Here is a 17,455-nt window from a genome sequence, read left to right on the forward strand (position 1 = left end):
GTCTGTGTCTTTATTGATGCTTTGCTGCACAATTGAGTGCTCAGTGGGGAGGGGTGCTGATGGTTTTTTTTTGCTGATGGGGGGGGGAACCGTTGCTTTGCTGATGTATGGGTGGGGGTAGCGGGGGGGTGGCTTTGGGGTTCTAACATTCAACTGTCATTCATTCTTTGGGGCACTCCTCTGTGTTCATGGATGGCTGTGAAGAAAAAGAATTTCAGGATGTACATTGTATACATTTCTCTGATATTAAACACACCTGTTGAACCTATATTTTATGCCTTGCACTGTACTGCTGGTGCAACAGAACAGACTCCTTTCAGAGGGCACCGGGATCGAACTCTCAATTCCAACATCCTGAGCTGTATTAGTGTCACACTAACCATGATGTACCTGATTCTGAACTCATTAACTGGGTGATTGAACACCTCTACAGTAACTATGTACAGAGGTATATGTGTATCAAAGTGTATGTATGAGTGTGTATCTGTGAGTGAGCGTGTGTGTGTGTGTATATGTGAGTGAGTGTGAGTTGGTGCATGGGTGTGTATCTGTGTGTGTGAGTGTGAGTTGCTGTGTGGGTATGTCTGTGTGTGTGAGTGTGAGTTGGTGTGTGGGTATGTCTGTGTGTGTGAGTGTGAGTTGGTGTGTGGGTGTATATGTGTGTGTGTCTGTGTGTGAGTGTGAGTTGCTGTGTGGGTATGTCTGTGTGTGTGAGTGTGAGTTGGTGTGTGGGTGTATATGTGTGTGTGTCTGTGTGTGAGTGTGAGTTGCTGTGTGGGTATGTCTGTGTGTGTGAGTGTGAGTTGGTGTGTGGGTATGTCTGTGTGTGTGAGTGTGAGTTGGTGTGTGGGTGTATATGTGTGTGTGTCTGTGTGTGAGTGTGAGTTGGTGCATGGGTGTGTATGTGTGTGTGTGTGTGAGTGTGAGTTGGTGTGTGGGTATGTCTGTGTGTGTGAGTGTGAGTTGCTGTGTGGGTATGTCTGTGTGTGTGAGTGTGAGTTGGTGTGTGGGTGTATATGTGTGTGTGTCTGTGTGTGAGTGTGAGTTGGTGCGTAGGTGTGTATGTGTGTATGTGAGTGTATCTGTGTATGAGTGTGAGTCGGTGCATAGGTGTGTGCGTGAGTGTCAGTTGGTGCGTGTGTGTGTATGTGAGTGTGAATGTATGTGTGAGTTTGTGAGTGTGTCTGTGTGTGAGTTGGTGTGTGGGAGGGAGGAAAGGGGTTTGTTTCACTGTTGTGTTGTGTTGCTCTGCCGAGCGTTGTGGCAAATTCAGTGTTAGTATTTATTTCAAGTGGACTAGAACATAAATGCAAGGACATACTGTTGAGGCTTTATAAGTCACTGGTCAGACCACACTTGAAGGATTATGAGCAGTTCTGGGCCCCTTGTCTAAGGAAAGGTGTGCTGACATTATTGAGGGTCCGGTCCAGAGGAGGCTCACGAGAATGATTCTGGGAATGAAAGGGTTAATGTGCGAGGAGCATTTGATGTCTCTATGCCTGTAAGCAATGGAGTTAGAATGGGAGGGGGGTGCGGAATCTCATTGAAACCTACTGAATATTGAAAGTCCCAGATAGAGGAGTGGAGAGGATGTTTCCTGTTATGGGGGAGTCTAGCCTCACAATAGAGGGACGTCCATTTGGAACAGAGATGAGAAGGAATTTCTTTATGTTGACAGTGGTGTATCTGTGGAACTCATTGACACAGATGGTCTGGGGCCAAGTCACTGGGTATTTTTAAAATGGAGGCTGATAGGTTCTTGATTAGTTACGAGGAGAAGGCAGGAAAATGGAGTTGAGAGGGATAATCAATCGGCCCTGATGGAATGGCGGAGAGACTTAACGGGCTGGGTGGCCTATTTCTGCTCCTATGTCTGACGGTCTTATTTGGGTATCTAATGTCAGTTTGTTTTAGGCTTTCCAGCAACAAGAGGCTTCCCACATGATGTGTGGGTATCAGGTGAAACCTCCCCACCCCAGCTGAGTGATTTGCCCCCTCTGCAGACTCAGCCGCACACCGTTGATGGAGGGTTTGGCCCTCTGGTTTCCCGCTGATGGTGGAGATACCTGAGCCAGCTGCTCCCCCTCAGTTTGGGGGACCTGACGACGGTCATTTTCGTCCAGTTTGTTCCCCAGCAGGAGAATACAGACACGGTCAGATGTCGCTTCCTACAGGAAGAGAGAGAGAATGTGTTTGTGAGAGGCAGATGGAAGGAGGGAACTACAGAGATGGAGGAACACAGGCAGAATGAGGAGAGGGGAGAGGAAAAGGTGGGGAAAAATAAAGTGAAGAACGAAGGGGGATGCTGAAGGAGAAAGACAAATTAACAACAAAAAGAAATTAAACAACGGAGGAGGAGCAGAGAGAGCGGAAAGAGGGAGAGCAATGTCTGGACGTACACTGGATGTCCACTTCATTCAGTACACCTGGACACCTGCTCATTAATGCAGATATCTAATCAGCCAATCACGTGGCAGCAACTCAATGCATAAAAGCACGCAGACACGGTCAAGAGGTTCAGTGGTTGTTCAGACTAAACATCAGAATGGGGAAGGAATGTGATCTAATTTCACTGTAGAGTGATTGTTGGTGCCAGACGGGGTGGTTTGAGTATCTCTGAAACTGCTGATCTCCTGGCATTTTCACAAACAATGACCTCTACAGTTTACAGAGAGTGGCAGAGAAACAAAAAGCAAGGGGTTCCTAGTAAAGTGGCCACTGAGTGGTATATTCTGCATTTCCCTTTCTACTACTTGGAACTGCAGCCTCTGTTTTGTATTTGCTCAGTTTGTGGTCTTTTGCCAGTTAGGTGCATCTTACATTGATACTATTACATTTCTTGGATTTACTGTGAATGCCTGCAAGAAAACAAATCTCAAGATTGTACGTGGTGACATATATGTAGCTTGATAATAAATTTACTTTGAACATACCTTTGTGTACCTCTATCAAATTTTCTCTCATTCTCCTGCGCTCCCTTGATTAATTCCTAACCCATTCAACCTGTCCCTATAACTCAGCTCTTCAAGTCCCGGCAACATCTTTGTAAATCTTCTCTGCACTCTTTTAATTTTATTTACATCTCTCCTGAAGGAAGGTGACCAAAACTGCACTCAATGCTCCAAATTAGGCCTCACGCAAGATATTGGTCTTATGCAATTTTAACATGACATCCCATCTCCTGTACTCAGTACAAAGGCCAATGTGCAAAAAGCTCTCTTCACAACCCTGCCTACTGTGATGCCGCTTTCAAGGAATTATAGATCTGTATTCTGTTCTTCGGCACTCCTCAGTGTCCGACCACTTGCTGTAAGACATAGCGTGGTTTGTCCTCCCAAATTGCAGCGCCTCACACTTGTTTTGACTTAGCTCGGCTAGCCGAAGAGGATGTCTGTGTCCCTAGCATCTTTAAGACCTGCTCGAGGCTCCAGCATGTTATCTTAAGCAGAGAAGGGACGGGACACCGTTACTTACCTTGACACAAGACAGCCAGTAGCGCACCTCAGTGAACGAGCTCGTGGACGTAATGTCGTACATCACAACCACTCCATCGGCATTCCTGAAGTACTGTTTGGTCACACTGTGGAACCTACAGGACGATGGTAAAGTGACATCAGAAAGGAGCAGGGACCATGAGACGATAAGACACAGGAACAGAGTTTGGCCCATTGAGCCTGCTTTGCCATTCCATCATGGCTGGTTTATTATCCCTCTCAACCCCATTCTCCTGTCTTCTCCCCGTAGGCTTTGGCACTCTGACTAATCAAGAGCCTATCTACCTCTGTTTTATCTCTGTTCTAATTGGACGTCCCTCTATTCTGAGGTTGTATCATTTGGTCCTAGACTCACCCACTATAGGAAACATCCTCTCCACATCCACCCTACTGAGGCTTTTCACTTTTCAGTAGATTTCATTGTTCTAACTCCAGTGAGTACAGGCATGGAGCCATCAAATGCTCCTCATATATTAACCCTTTCATTCCCTAGATCATTCTGGTCAGCCTCCTCTGGACCCTCTCCGTCGTGGATAATTTTTAACTCTGAAGCAGCGAAGATCTGAGATTAAGAGGGGAAGTTGCTCCAAGTTGCCTAGACTGTGGAAAGCTGCACCAAAAGGAAGTTTGCTTTTTGGGAAATTCACCTGATCATTAAGATGTGAGGAGTTACTTTATGTGTTAAATAAGACCACAGGTCTCCTAAACACCAGAGATTCTGCAGATGCTGGAGATCCAGAGCAACACACACTAAACGCTAGAGGAACTCAGCAGGTCAGGCAGTGCCTAGAGTGGCGAATAAGTAGTCACGTTTTGGGTTGAGACTTTGATGCGATGAGTCAGGGTACTTTCGTAATGTTGCCATAAGTCCAGGGGTGGTAACGGGGTTAAGCTCCCACTACCTATTATGTGCTGTGGTGAACTACATATACCTGTCTGGACACGCCCCCTGCTGACTGCTCCTGTGGCTCCTCCCACAGACCCCCGGATAAAGGCGATCAAGGCCTGAGCCCGGCCTCTTAGTCTCCAGGATGTAGTATGGTGGTCACTCACTGCTGGTTCCTTCTTCCAGTCAATAAAAGCCGATATCTTGCCTTTACGTCTCAGAGTGAGTTATTGATGGTGCATCACATGCTCCCAATGTTGTCAAATAGCCTCTAACAACCAAGTCCAACCCTTAGCCTTCACGTGTGGCTTGACTACCAAGCCTGATGGATCCATTTCTACAGACAGCAGAAGGGCAAAGAGGGGCTGGCAGCTCAGCTAGGAGAAGGAATACTCTGACCTTGCTGCTATACCCACCCATGGGAAAGGCTTCAGGGTAAACCCCGAGGAAAAAATCCAGAGCTGGAGCCCCTAAGGCAGTCCGTCATTGAGATCACTGCTGTCTGACAACTCCTATAACGCAGTCGGTGTCAACCTGTATCGGTCTCTGCCTTTCCTTTGGGTTCATCAGGTGTGTGGAGAGGGGGAGCCTGCTACATGGATAACAGCTCGCTCTCCCTATCGTACGGCACATCGATTGAACGTAGACAGCTGGGACACATCACCTCGACCGTCAGAGGCCGCCAACGTCTGTGGAGGCTTGTCAGCCTCCTTAGCCTCCTGAGACGTTTTTAGGTCAGCGTTTCATACTAGCCCACAGGTGATATGAGCATTTTAGTGTGTGAGCAGAAACAGCGGATGGGAGAGGAACACACAAACGGCTGAGACGGCTTGCGTGCAGGTTCGGGAGGAGTGGCTGGAGGATGGCTTCGCTGACCCAGACGGCCGGCTCAGCATGCTCACCGCAGCCTCTGATTTGTACAGACAGGTGAAATTCCGCATAGCAGTGTATGAGCGACAACAGTTGGTGCCTATTGGCTGGGAGGACAATCACATGGTCAGAGGGAGTTCCACCCCCACAATGTCATTCACCTGGAAGGCACGTGGGGCAGGAAGTCGAGAAAGGAATCTGATACACCAAGAGCAAGGGTTATTCAGAGAAACATACATGAAATTCTGGAGCAACTCAGCAGATCATGAAGCGTCAATGGAGGGGAATAAACAGTCACCATTCTGGGCCAAGAAATGGAAGGGGGAAGAGGCCACAGCAGGAGGAGAGAAAGTGGTGCAGGCTGGTTGGTGGCGGGTGAGGCCAGGCGATGGGGTGAGTGGGGGGGGGGGGGGGGGAGGGATAAAGTGAAAAGCTGGAAGGGGATAGGTGGAAGAGGTGAAGAAGCAGGAATCTGATTGGAGAGGGGAATAGACCATGGGAGAAAGGGAAGGAGGAGGGGAACCAGAGGGAACTGATGGGTAGGTGAGGAGAAGGGAAGGGGAAGTCAGAATGGGGAATGGAAAAGGAGATTAGTGGGAGGGGGGAGAAATCGATGTTCCTGCCATCAGGTTGCAGGCTACTCTGATGGAAAATGAGGCGTTGCTCGTCCCACCTGAGAACGGCCTCATCATGGCTATAGAGGAGGCAATGGACTGACATGATGGAATGGGAAGTCAAATTAATATAGGTGGGCACTGGGTGCCGGAGAAAGTGGTCCCCCAGTCTACGTCAGGCATCAGGAGCACCGAGTGCAGTAGGTGATCCCACTGGACCTCCTCCTCTTTCCCTTTCTTCCACCTTCAATGCACACCAGCACCTTTACTACTGACCATGTGAGCCTCTATCGATGCCCCCGTCATCTCCCGGCAATTTCATAGAACAGTACAGTACAGCACAGGACCAGGCAGGCCTTTTGGCCCACAATGTTGTGCTGGACCAGTTAAATTAGTAAGCAAATGGCCAACTGAACAAATCCCTTCTGCCTACACAATGTCCATATCCTTCCATTTTGCTCACATTCCTGTGGCTATCTAAACATCTCATAAAAATCTGTAATGTTTCTGCCTCTACCTCCGCCCCAGGCAATGCATTCTAGGCACCGACTGCTCTCTGAACAAAAAAGAACTTGCCCTTCACGTCCTTTGAAATTACCCCCTCTCACCGTTCCCTCCCTCACCTTCTTCCGATCTCTTTCTCTACCCAGCAGCAACACTCTTACCTGCTCAGTGTTTGCATTTTGCCACGGCCAATGCCTCTAGCCTGCAGTTGAAGCTCCCACTTACCGTTCCTGCCCTGCTGTGTCCCACACCTTTAGGGTGATATATCTGTTCCCCACATTCAGGGTCTTCACTCGAAAGTCTATTCCTGCAATAATGGGAGAGCAGATTAATGGGGCGATAAAGAGTGATGACAGCTCCACACACCCTGTGCTGTAGGAAGAACTTTCTGACAACAGGATGTGATTTCACTACAGACTCACCTCTCTCATGGAGCCAGTGACCCACTCTTATCTGTGGGTGTGAACATGCAGGCTTTAATTCCTGCCCGGTACAACACACAGCATCCAAATTCAATAAACTGCTCCTGTCCTGTCCTGATAACAACAACTGCAATCTACTTCAAGAAAAGATTCAGCTTGGTTGTGTGTCAGGAACTCATTGTGTAACACAGTGCTGTGTCTGGGGTATGGTGTATCCCCCTGACCCAGAGCTGTGTCTATGATACAGGGTGTCTCCCTGTCCCAGTGCAGTGTCTGGGATACAGTGTGCCTCCCTGTCCCAGTGCAGAGTCTGGGATACAGTGTGTCTCCCTGTCCCAGTGCAGTGTCTGGGATACAGTGTGTCTCCCTGTCCCAGTGCAGTGTCTGGGATACAGTGTGTCTCCCTGTCCCAGTGCAGTGTCTGGGATACAGTGTGCCTCCCTGTCCCAGTGCAGTGTCTGGGATACAGTGTGTCTCCCTGTCCCAGTGCAGTGTCTGGGATACAGTGTGTCTCCCTGTCCCAGTGCAGAGTCTGGGATACAGTGTGACTCCCTGTCCCAGTGCAGTGTCTGGGATACAGTGTGCCTCCCTGTCCCAGTGCAGTGTCTGGGATACAGTGTGACTCCCTGTCCCAGTGCAGTGTCTGGGATACAGTGTGTCTCCCTGTCCCAGTGCAGTGTCTGGGATACAGTGTGTCTCCCTGTCCCAGTGCAGAGTCTGGGATACAGTGTGACTCCCTGTCCCAATGCAGTGTCTGGGATACAGTCTGTCCATTTTGAACAGAGATGTGGAAAAATTACTTTAGTCAGAGGGCAGTAAATGTGTGGAATTTGTTGCCATGAGTGGCTGTGGAGGCCAATTCATTGGGTGCATTTAAGGCAGAAATAGATAGGTTCTTGAGTAGCCAGGGCATCAAAGGGTATGGGGAGAGGGCAGGGGAGAGGGGATGAATTGGATCAGCCCATGACTGAATGGCAGAGCAGATCTGATGGACTGAATGGCTTTCTTCTGCTCCTATATCTTATAGTCTTATGTTCTTATACAATGTGTCTCCTGTCTCAGTGCTGTGTCTGAGATGGTGTGCATGTCTTTGATCCAGTGCTGTTTCTGGAATACAATATGTCCCCATGAACCACTGCTGTGTCTGTGATATAGTGTGCCCCCCTGTTCTAGATCTGTGTCAGTGATATAGTGTATCTCCCCATCCCAGTGCTGTGTCTGTGATACAGTGCATCCCCTGTCCCAGTGCTGTGTCTGTGATACAGTGTGCCCCCCTGATCCAGATCTGTGTCTGTGATATAGTGTATCTCCCTATCCCAGTGCTGTGTCTGTGATACAGTGTGCCCCTCTGTTCCAGATCTGTGTCAGTGATATAGTGTATCTCCCCATCCCAGTGCTGTGTCTGTGATACAGTGTGCCCCTCTGTTCCAGATCTGTGTCTGTGATATAGTGTATCTCCCCATCCCAGTGCTGTGTCTGTGATACAGTGTGCCCCTCTGTTCCAGATCTGTGTCAGTGATATAGTGCATCTCCCCATCCCAGATCTGTGTCTGTGATACAATGTGCCCCTCTGTTCCAGATCTGTGTCTGTGATACAGTGCATCCCCTGTCCCAGTGCTGTGTCTGTGATACAGTGTGCCCCTCTGTTCCAGATCTGTGTCTGTGATACAGTGCGTCCCCTGTCCCAGTGTTCTGCCTGAGTGCTGTTTTTGTGATACACTGTCCCCCTGTCCCAGTACTGTGTCCACGATAAAGTGGCTCTGTTACTTCACTGTGCTGTAGATTAAGGTGAGCTCAGTCTCTCTGCTTCTCTTTGTGTTATAATGCAGCGCTCATTTCTGCTTTAGAACTCTGTGAAAGGGTGTGGAGTCTGTGTTCCTGTCCCTTGATGCAGAGATACCCCCCCCCCCCCCCCCCCGCTGGAAAGCCCTAAATTGGAAACAACTAATGCAAAACAAGTCGGGAGTAACCTGTAGAAACACTGAGGTGTAAAATAGTGGAATCCTTTTCCACAGCTGACTGTCTGAGCAGTAAGTCTGTAAACAGTTATGGTTTGATGGGAAACATCACTGAAAATAAAGAGGATTATAAGCAAGGTAAATATACACACAGCGACTACTGTATTCAGTTCCTCCTCTACCTGACTAAAAGTTATTGTCTTAGTCAGTTTTCTTGTGATTGCAAGACCCTGTTGGACATTGGCTGCTACGATCCAGTTCACTGGTTTATTGGTGGACGTGCTGTGTGGCTTCAGCTGTAGCAGGGACTAGGCCACAGGCTGCAATGTCACCCCCTTCTGCAGCCCAGGAGAGAGGCACTGCAGGCCGTGTTGCATGCCTTCCGTTCTGCCACCGGTGCTCGGCAGAAGACAAGCTGTATTGTTCAGCTGCAACATTCATGGACTCAGGGACTTGGACCATTTTTTGTGTGACTGTGATTTACTGCTGTCTTATGTGCTGTGAATGACTGTTGGTACTGTGTTTTGCACCATGGCCCCGGACTAACACAGTTTGTTTGGCTGTAATCATGTATGATTGAATGACAATCAAACCTGACCTTGACCTTAATGAAGTGGCCACTGAACATATGTTCGTGATTACAGGCGTCCCCCCCCCCTTTACAAAGGAAAGTGTTCCTATGAAACCTTTCTTTAGCTGAAATGGCGTAAAGCGAAGAACCATTAATTTATATGGGAAAAATTTTCTTGAAAGCAAAAATCCTTTTTGTAATGTGAAAACAGGTTACTAATGTAGGTTTTTTGTAAAAGTGAAGTGGCGTAAAGCGAGTGCTTGTAAAGTGGGGGACACCTGTATTTGGGTTACTGTCAGCTTGAACCAGTCTGACCATTCTCCTCTGACCTCTCTCATTAACAAGGTGTTTTTGCCCACAGAACTGCCGCTCACTGAATGGTTTTTGTTTTGTGCAACCATTTTCTGTAAACACTAGAGATTGTTGTGTGTGAAACTCCCAGGAGATCAGCAGTTTCTGAGATACTCAAACCAGCCGGTCTGGCACGGTCAAAGTCACTGAGATCACATTTCTTCCCCATTGGTCTGAACAACAACCGAACCTCTTGACCATGTCTTCATTCTTTTGTGCAGTGAGTTGCTGCCATGTGATTGGCTGATCAGATATTTGTGTTAACAAGCTGGTGCACAGGGGTACCTAATAAAGTGGCTACAGAGTGTACTTGCATTCTCTCTAACTTGGCATTAGGTGAAAGAGTATCTCGAGTTGTTTAATCTGTTTGCTGGAATCATCCAGGACTACACAACAGGCTTTCTCCCCACAGACTGTCTGTGCAGCAAGTAGAACATAGATCATGGCCAAACAGTGGCAAAGCAGTCGGAACGAAGCTATTGCAGATCGGTGTGTTGGAGTTTGGATTTCTACTCTGACATCATCTGTAAAGAGTGTGTACCTCCTCCCCGTAGAATGCGTGGGTATCCACCAGGTGCTCCGGTTTCCTCCCACAGTTCAAAGACGTACCGGTTAGTAAGTTAATTGATCATTGTAAGTTGTCCTGAGATTAGGCTCGGGTTAAGTTAGTGAGCTGCTAGTGGCATGACTCAAAGGGCTGGAACCTCTAAATAAGTAAACGGACAATCCAGGCCCTTCGGCCCATAATGTTGTGCTGATGTTTTTACCCCAAGATCAATTTACTCCTTCCCTCCCACATAGCACTCCATTTCTCTATCATGGGTGTGCCTCCCTAGAAATTGTTAAATGCCCCTGATGTATGTGCCTCTATCACCCCTGGTGGGGTGGTCAATGCACTCACCACTCTCAGTGTAAAAATGTCACCTCTGACATCCCGCCCCCCCCACTAAACTCCCCTCCAATTACCCTCAAGTTATGTTCCCGCTCCCGAATTAGTTTAAATCTGTCACTTGCGTTGAACGATGTCACCATACCTATAGTGGAGGGGAGGCCTGGCTGGAAGCAGCCCTCACAGAAATTATGGATGAAGGATGTTTTTCCAGCATTCGTACTCCCAACAAAGATGACATTGTAGATTGGTTCGGGGTGGTGGGGCTTCTCTACCTGTGTAAAGGAGGGAAAATGTTGTTGCATTGGGAGCATATTGTACATCCAGTTCATACCGTTACTGTGAGGTCAGGGTCACAAGTTCAGCAACTCCAATGGCTGCGAGTCACATCTTCCATCCGCCTGATACAATAAACCTATTAGACACGATAGCAGAGATAGGCCATTGGGCCCATCAAGTCTGCTCTCCCATTCCATCATGGGTGATTTGTTATCTCTCTCAAACCCCTTTATCCTGCCTGACCCTGAAATCTGTGATGCCCTGTCTAAGCAAGTACTTACCAATTTCTGCTTTAAATATACCCAATGATCTGGCTTCCACGACTATCTGTGGCAATGAATTCCACAGATTCACCACCCCCGGTTAAAGAAATTCCTCCTGATCTCTGTCCTAAATGGATGACCCTCTATTCTGAGGCTGTGCCCTCTGGTCCTAGACTCCCCACACTATTGGAAACATCCTCTCCATTTCCATTCTATCTAGGCCTTTCAATATTTGAAAGGTTTCAATGGGACCCCCCTCATTCTTCTAAACTCCTTCGAGTACAGGCCCAGAGCCATGAAACACTCCTCACATGTTAACCCTTTCATTCCCAGGATCATTCTCGTGAACTTGCTCTGGATCCTCTCCAATGCCAATACAGTAATACACACTGCATCCGAAGGATGAGCAGGTATACAAAAGGGGTTGCCTGGCTCTGTTAGTAAAAAATGAAATCAAATTCTTAGAGAAAGGTGACATAGGATCAGAAGATGTACAATCCTCGTGGGTAGAGTTAAAAAACAGTGAGAATAAAAAGACCCTGATGGGAATTATTTACCGGCCTCTGAACAGTAGCCAGTATGAGGGATTATATTACAATGGGAGACAGAAAAAGCATGTTAAATGGGCAATGTTATGATAGTCATGGGGGATTTCAAATTGCAGCTAGATTGGGAAAATCAGATTGGCGGTGGATCCCAAGAGAGGGAATTTGCAAAAATCCTATGAGATGGCTTTTTAGAGCCCGCGAGGGGAAAGGCGATTCTGGATTGGGCGTTGTGTTTGATTAGGTAGAGGAACCCGTAAGTGTCAGTGATCATGACATGATAGGATTCAGCCAGCAGTTTGACAAGGTGAAGTCAGATGTATTGATATCATAGTGGAGTAAAGGAAATTACAGAGGCATTAAAAAGGAGCTGGCCAAATTTGACTGGAGAAGGACACTAGAACTAGCTATATTTAAAGCAGTGGTTGATTAGTTAGGAGAATGGGGTTGAGAGGGATAAACTGCCATGATGGAATGGTGGAGCAGACTCGATGGCCAAATTGCATAATTTTACTCCTATGTCTCATGAACTTATACCAGGACATCCTTTCCTAGGTAAGAGACCCAAAACTGCTCATAATGCTCCAGATGCAATCTGATAATTGCCTTATACTTAATTCATCGTTTGCATTTCCATATAGTAGGAATTTTCTGTGACAGTTTGGTGTGACATGCAACAAAAAACAACAACATTCAACAATAATAAAGAATCATGAACTATAGAAAAATAAATTAGAGGTTAAAGTATGGATCTGTAATAAAATGTGCATAAATACATAAATACCAGCACGTATTTACAATGTAAACAGCATTAGAGTGTTTACAGTTTATACTGGAGTGATAGATGGAGGGGGTGAGGGGATATCGGGAATGATTGATCAGACTAATTTCCCGGGGAAAGGAACTTTGAAGATGGCATGGTTTTTTGTTTTAATAGCCCTAGAGCGCTTTCCAGAGGGAGCTTTTGGAAAAGAGATTTTATAGGGTGGGTAGTCTCTGCGATGATTTTTCTTGCCTGCTTCTTTGTTGTGCCCTGTACATATCCTGCAGTGATGGTAGTCCACAGCCAACGTCTTTGCTACTGACTTGATGGTTCACTGTATTTTTCAGATGCTACCCGCCAGATGGGCTGTCTTGATGATCATTGTGGCATTTAACCTGAAACAGGGTGGGCTGGGGAGAGGGTGAGTGCAGGGGGGCGGTGGGTGTAGTTAGTCTCTCTCCTGTGAAAAACAACGATGTGAGTCAAGGATATTTCTGGTCACGTATCAGCCAATGGCTGGGACTTGCCCGGGCTCTCACCCTTCAACACTGAGGGTCTGCAAGTGTGACTGAACACTGTGCCGTCTGCTCAGATGCACCAAGCAGACTGCCTGGGTTAGGCAGCGCGACTCATGAGGACAGTTTCCGTGAGCCACAGTTTTTCTCTCTGTAATGGAGGTGATTTGATAGAGGTGTGCAAGATGATATGAGACATAGATAGAGTGGACAGCCAGACACTTTCCCCCAGTGTGGAAATGGCTAATACCAGGGGGCATAACTTCGGAAGAAAATATAGGGTGTTGTCGTAGGTAAGTTTTTTTTAACGTAGAGAGTGGTGATACGTGGAACATGCTGCCAGTGGTAAAGGCCGTTACATTAGGTCCCTCATTCATTCCTCATTCATTCTCTCCAATGCCTCATCTCTTACTGAGGTGGCCACCGTATCCTTGTGGGGCCCGTCTCCGCCTCCGCTGTCAAGCCTTGGCCCAGCGCCCTCTCCCAGGGTCTCCGGTTTGCTTGAAGTGTCATGAGAGGGCTGCCGCTGGATGGAAGGAGTCCTCTGCAGTCTGCGGAGGAGAGGTGACAGAGGGAGGGCAGGATTACTCTGTGTTTAATAGTAAAGCAGACAAGAGAATGCATTGAAAGTTCAAAGGCTTGCTGTAAGAACACTGATTACAGGATTAATGGACTGAAGAAACCTGCAGACTGTACAGTAATGCACTCGTTCCGGACTCATCAGCCACACACGCCCCATCTACACTCGTCAGCCTCACACAGTCCGTCTACACTCATCAGCCACACACGCCCCATCTACACTCGTCAGCCTCACACGCCCCGTCTACACTCGTCAGCCTCACATGCCCCGTCTACACTCGTCAGCCGCATACAGCCCCATCTACACTCGTCAGCCTCACACACCCCGTCTACACTCGTCAGCCTCACACGGTCCATCTACACTCGTCAGCCTCACACGCCCCGTCTACACTCATCAGCCTCACAAAGCCCATCTAGACTCGTCAGCCTCACACAGCCCCGTCTACACTCGTCAGCCTCACACGCCCCGTCTACACTCGTCAGCCTCACACAGCCCATCTACACTCGTCAGCCTCACACAGCCTATCTGCACTCATCAGCCTCACACTGCCCAGTCTACACTCGTCAGCCTCACACAGCCCATCTACACTCGTCAGCCTCACACAGCCCATCTACACTCATCAGCCTCACACGCCCCGTCTACACTCGTCAGCCACACACAGCCCATCTACACTCGTCAGCCTCACACAGCCCATCTGCACTCGTCAGCCTCACACAGCCCCGTCTACACTCGTCAGCCTCACACAGCCCATCTGCACTCGTCAGCCTCACACGCCCCGTCTACACTCGTCAGCCTCACACAGCCCATATCCACTCGTCAGCCTCACACAGTCCGTCTACACTCGTCAGCCTCACACAGCCCCGTCTACACTCGTCAGCCTCACACAGCCCATCTACACTCGTCAGCCTCACACAGCCCATCTGCACTCGTCAGCCTCACACAGCCCATCTACACTCGTCAGCCTCACAAAGACCATCTACACTCGTCAGCCTCACACGCCCCGTCTACACTCGTCAGCCTCACACAGCCCGTCTACACTCGTCAGCCTCACACAGCCCGTCTACACTCGTCAGCCTCACACGGTCCGTCTACACTCGTCAGCCTCACACGGTCCATCTACACTCGTCAGCCTCACACGCCCCGTCTACACTCGTCAGCCTCACACAGTCCGTTTACGCTCGTCAGCCTCAATCAGCCCATCTACACTCGTCAGCCTCACACGGTCCGTCTACGCTCGTCAGCCTCACACAGCCCCGTCTACACTCGTCAGCCTCACACTCCCTGTCTACACTCGTCAGCCTCACACAGCCCATCTACACTCGTCAGCCTCACACAGCCCCGTCTACACTCGTCAGCCTCACACAGCCCATCTACACTCGTCAGCCTCACACAGCCCCGTCTACACTCATCAGCCTCACACAGCCCATCTACACTCATCAGCCTCACACAGCCCCGTCTGCACTCGTCAGCCTCACACGGCCCCGTCTATACTCGTCAGCCTCACACAGCCCCGTCTACCCTCATCAGCCTCACACAGTCCGTCTGCACTCGTCAGCCACACACAGCCCCGTCTACACTCGTCAGCCTCACACAGCCCCATCTACACTCGTCAGCCTCACACAGCCCATCTGCACTCATCAGCCTCACACAGCCCATCTACACTCGTCAGCCTCACACAGCCCCATCTACACTCGTCAGACTCACACGGTCCGTCTACACTCGTCAGCCTCACACCCCCCATCTACACTCATCAGCCTCACACAGCCCCGTCTACACTCGTCAGACTCACACGGTCCGTCTACACTCGTCAGCCTCACACAGCCCATCTACACTCGTCAGCCTCACACAGCCCCGTCTACACTCGTCAGCCTCACACAGCCCATCTACACTCGTCAGCCTCACACAGCCCATCTGCACTCGTCAGCCTCACACAGTCCGTCTGCACTCGTCAGCCTCACACAGCCCCGTCTACACTCGTCAGTCTCACACAGCCCATCTACACTCGTCAGCCTCACACAGCCCCGTCTACACTCGTCAGTCTCACACAGCCCATCTACACTCGTCAGTCTCACACAGCCCATCTACACTCGTCAGCATCACACAGTCCGTCTGCACTCGTCAGCCTCACACAGCCCATCTACACTCGTCAGCCTCACACAGCCCTGTCTACACTCGTCAGTCTCACACAGCCCATCTACACTCGTCAGTCTCACACAGCCCATCTACACTCATCAGCCTCACACAGCCCATCTGCACTCGTCAGCCTCACACGCCCCGTCTACACTCGTCAGCCTCACACAGCCCATCTACATTCGTCAGCCTCACACAGCCCATATACACTCGTCAGCCTCACACAGCCCATCTGCACTCGTCAGCCTCACACAGCCCCGTCTACACTCGTCAGCCACACACAGCCCATCTACACTCTTCAGCCTCACACAGCCAATCTGCACTCGTCAGCCTCACACAGCCCCGTCTACACTAGTCAGCCACACACAGCCCATCTACACTCGTCAGCCACACACAGCCCATCTACACTCGTCAGCCTCACACAGCCCGTCTACACTCGTCAGCCTCACACAGCCCATCTACACTCGTCAACCTCACACAGCCCATCTACATTCTTCAGCCTCACACGCCCCGTCTACACTCGTCAGCCTCACACAGCCCGTCTGCACTCGTCAGCCTCACACAGCCCCGTCTACACTCGTCAGCCTCACACAGCCCCGTCTACACTAGTCAGCCTCACACGGCCCATCTACACTCATCAGCCTCACACAGCCCATCTACACTCGTCAGCCTCACACAGCCCATCTACACTCGTCAGCCTCACACAGCCCATCTACACTCGTCAGCCTCACACAGCCCTGTCTACACTCGTCAGTCTCACACAGCCCATCTACACTCGTCAGCCTCACACAGCCCCGTCTACACTCGTCAGCCTCACACAGCCCCGTCTACACTCGTCAGCCTCACACAGTCCGTCTGCACTCGTCAGCCTCACACGGCCCCGTCTACACTTGTCAGCCTCACACAGCCCCGTCTACACTCGTCAGCTTCACACAGCCCCGTCTACACTCGTCAGCCTCACACGCCCCGTCTACACTCGTCAGCCTCACACAGCCCATATACACTCGTCAGCCTCACACAGCCCTGTCTACACTCGTCAGCCTCACACAGATCATATACACTCGTCAGCCTCACACAGCCCTGTCTACACTCGTCAGCCTCACACGGCCCCGTCTATACTCGTCAGCCTCACACAGCCCCGTCTACCCTCATCAGCCTCACACAGTCCGTCTGCACTCGTCAGCCACACACAGCCCCGTCTACACTCGTCAGCCTCACACAGCCCCATCTACACTCGTCAGCCTCACACAGCCCATCTGCACTCATCAGCCTCACACAGCCCATCTACACTCGTCAGCCTCACACAGCCCCATCTACACTCGTCAGACTCACACGGTCCGTCTACACTCGTCAGCCTCACACCCCCCATCTACACTCATCAGCCTCACACAGCCCCGTCTACACTCGTCAGACTCACACGGTCCGTCTACACTCGTCAGCCTCACACAGCCCATCTACACTCGTCAGCCTCACACAGCCCCGTCTACACTCGTCAGCCTCACACAGCCCATCTACACTCGTCAGCCTCACACAGCCCATCTGCACTCGTCAGCCTCACACAGTCCGTCTGCACTCGTCAGCCTCACACAGCCCCGTCTACACTCGTCAGTCTCACACAGCCCATCTACACTCGTCAGCCTCACACAGCCCCGTCTACACTCGTCAGCCTCACACAGCCCATCTACACTCGTCAGCCTCACACAGCCCATCTACACTCGTCAGCATCACACAGTCCGTCTGCACTCGTCAGCCTCACACAGCCCATCTACACTCGTCAGCCTCACACAGCCCTGTCTACACTCGTCAGTCTCACACAGCCCA

At 50.0% G+C, this 17,455-nt stretch overlaps 1 protein-coding gene across 1 annotated transcript in view; it reads right to left on the minus strand.

Moving 5' to 3' along the window:
• LOC132395186 (trichohyalin-like) overlaps positions 1-17,455 on the minus strand; it is a 252,206-nt gene that overhangs the window by 11,755 nt on the left and 222,996 nt on the right. The window contains 5 exon segments of the mRNA XM_059971479.1: positions 2,067-2,168; positions 3,475-3,589; positions 6,594-6,675; positions 10,705-10,834; positions 13,337-13,475. Coding sequence (XP_059827462.1) covers positions 2,067-2,168; positions 3,475-3,589; positions 6,594-6,675; positions 10,705-10,834; positions 13,337-13,475 — 568 coding nt within the window.

The sequence above is a fragment of the Hypanus sabinus genome, chromosome 6 (genome assembly GCF_030144855.1).
Source record: "Hypanus sabinus isolate sHypSab1 chromosome 6, sHypSab1.hap1, whole genome shotgun sequence".
NCBI classification, from domain to species: Eukaryota; Metazoa; Chordata; class Chondrichthyes; order Myliobatiformes; family Dasyatidae; genus Hypanus; species Hypanus sabinus.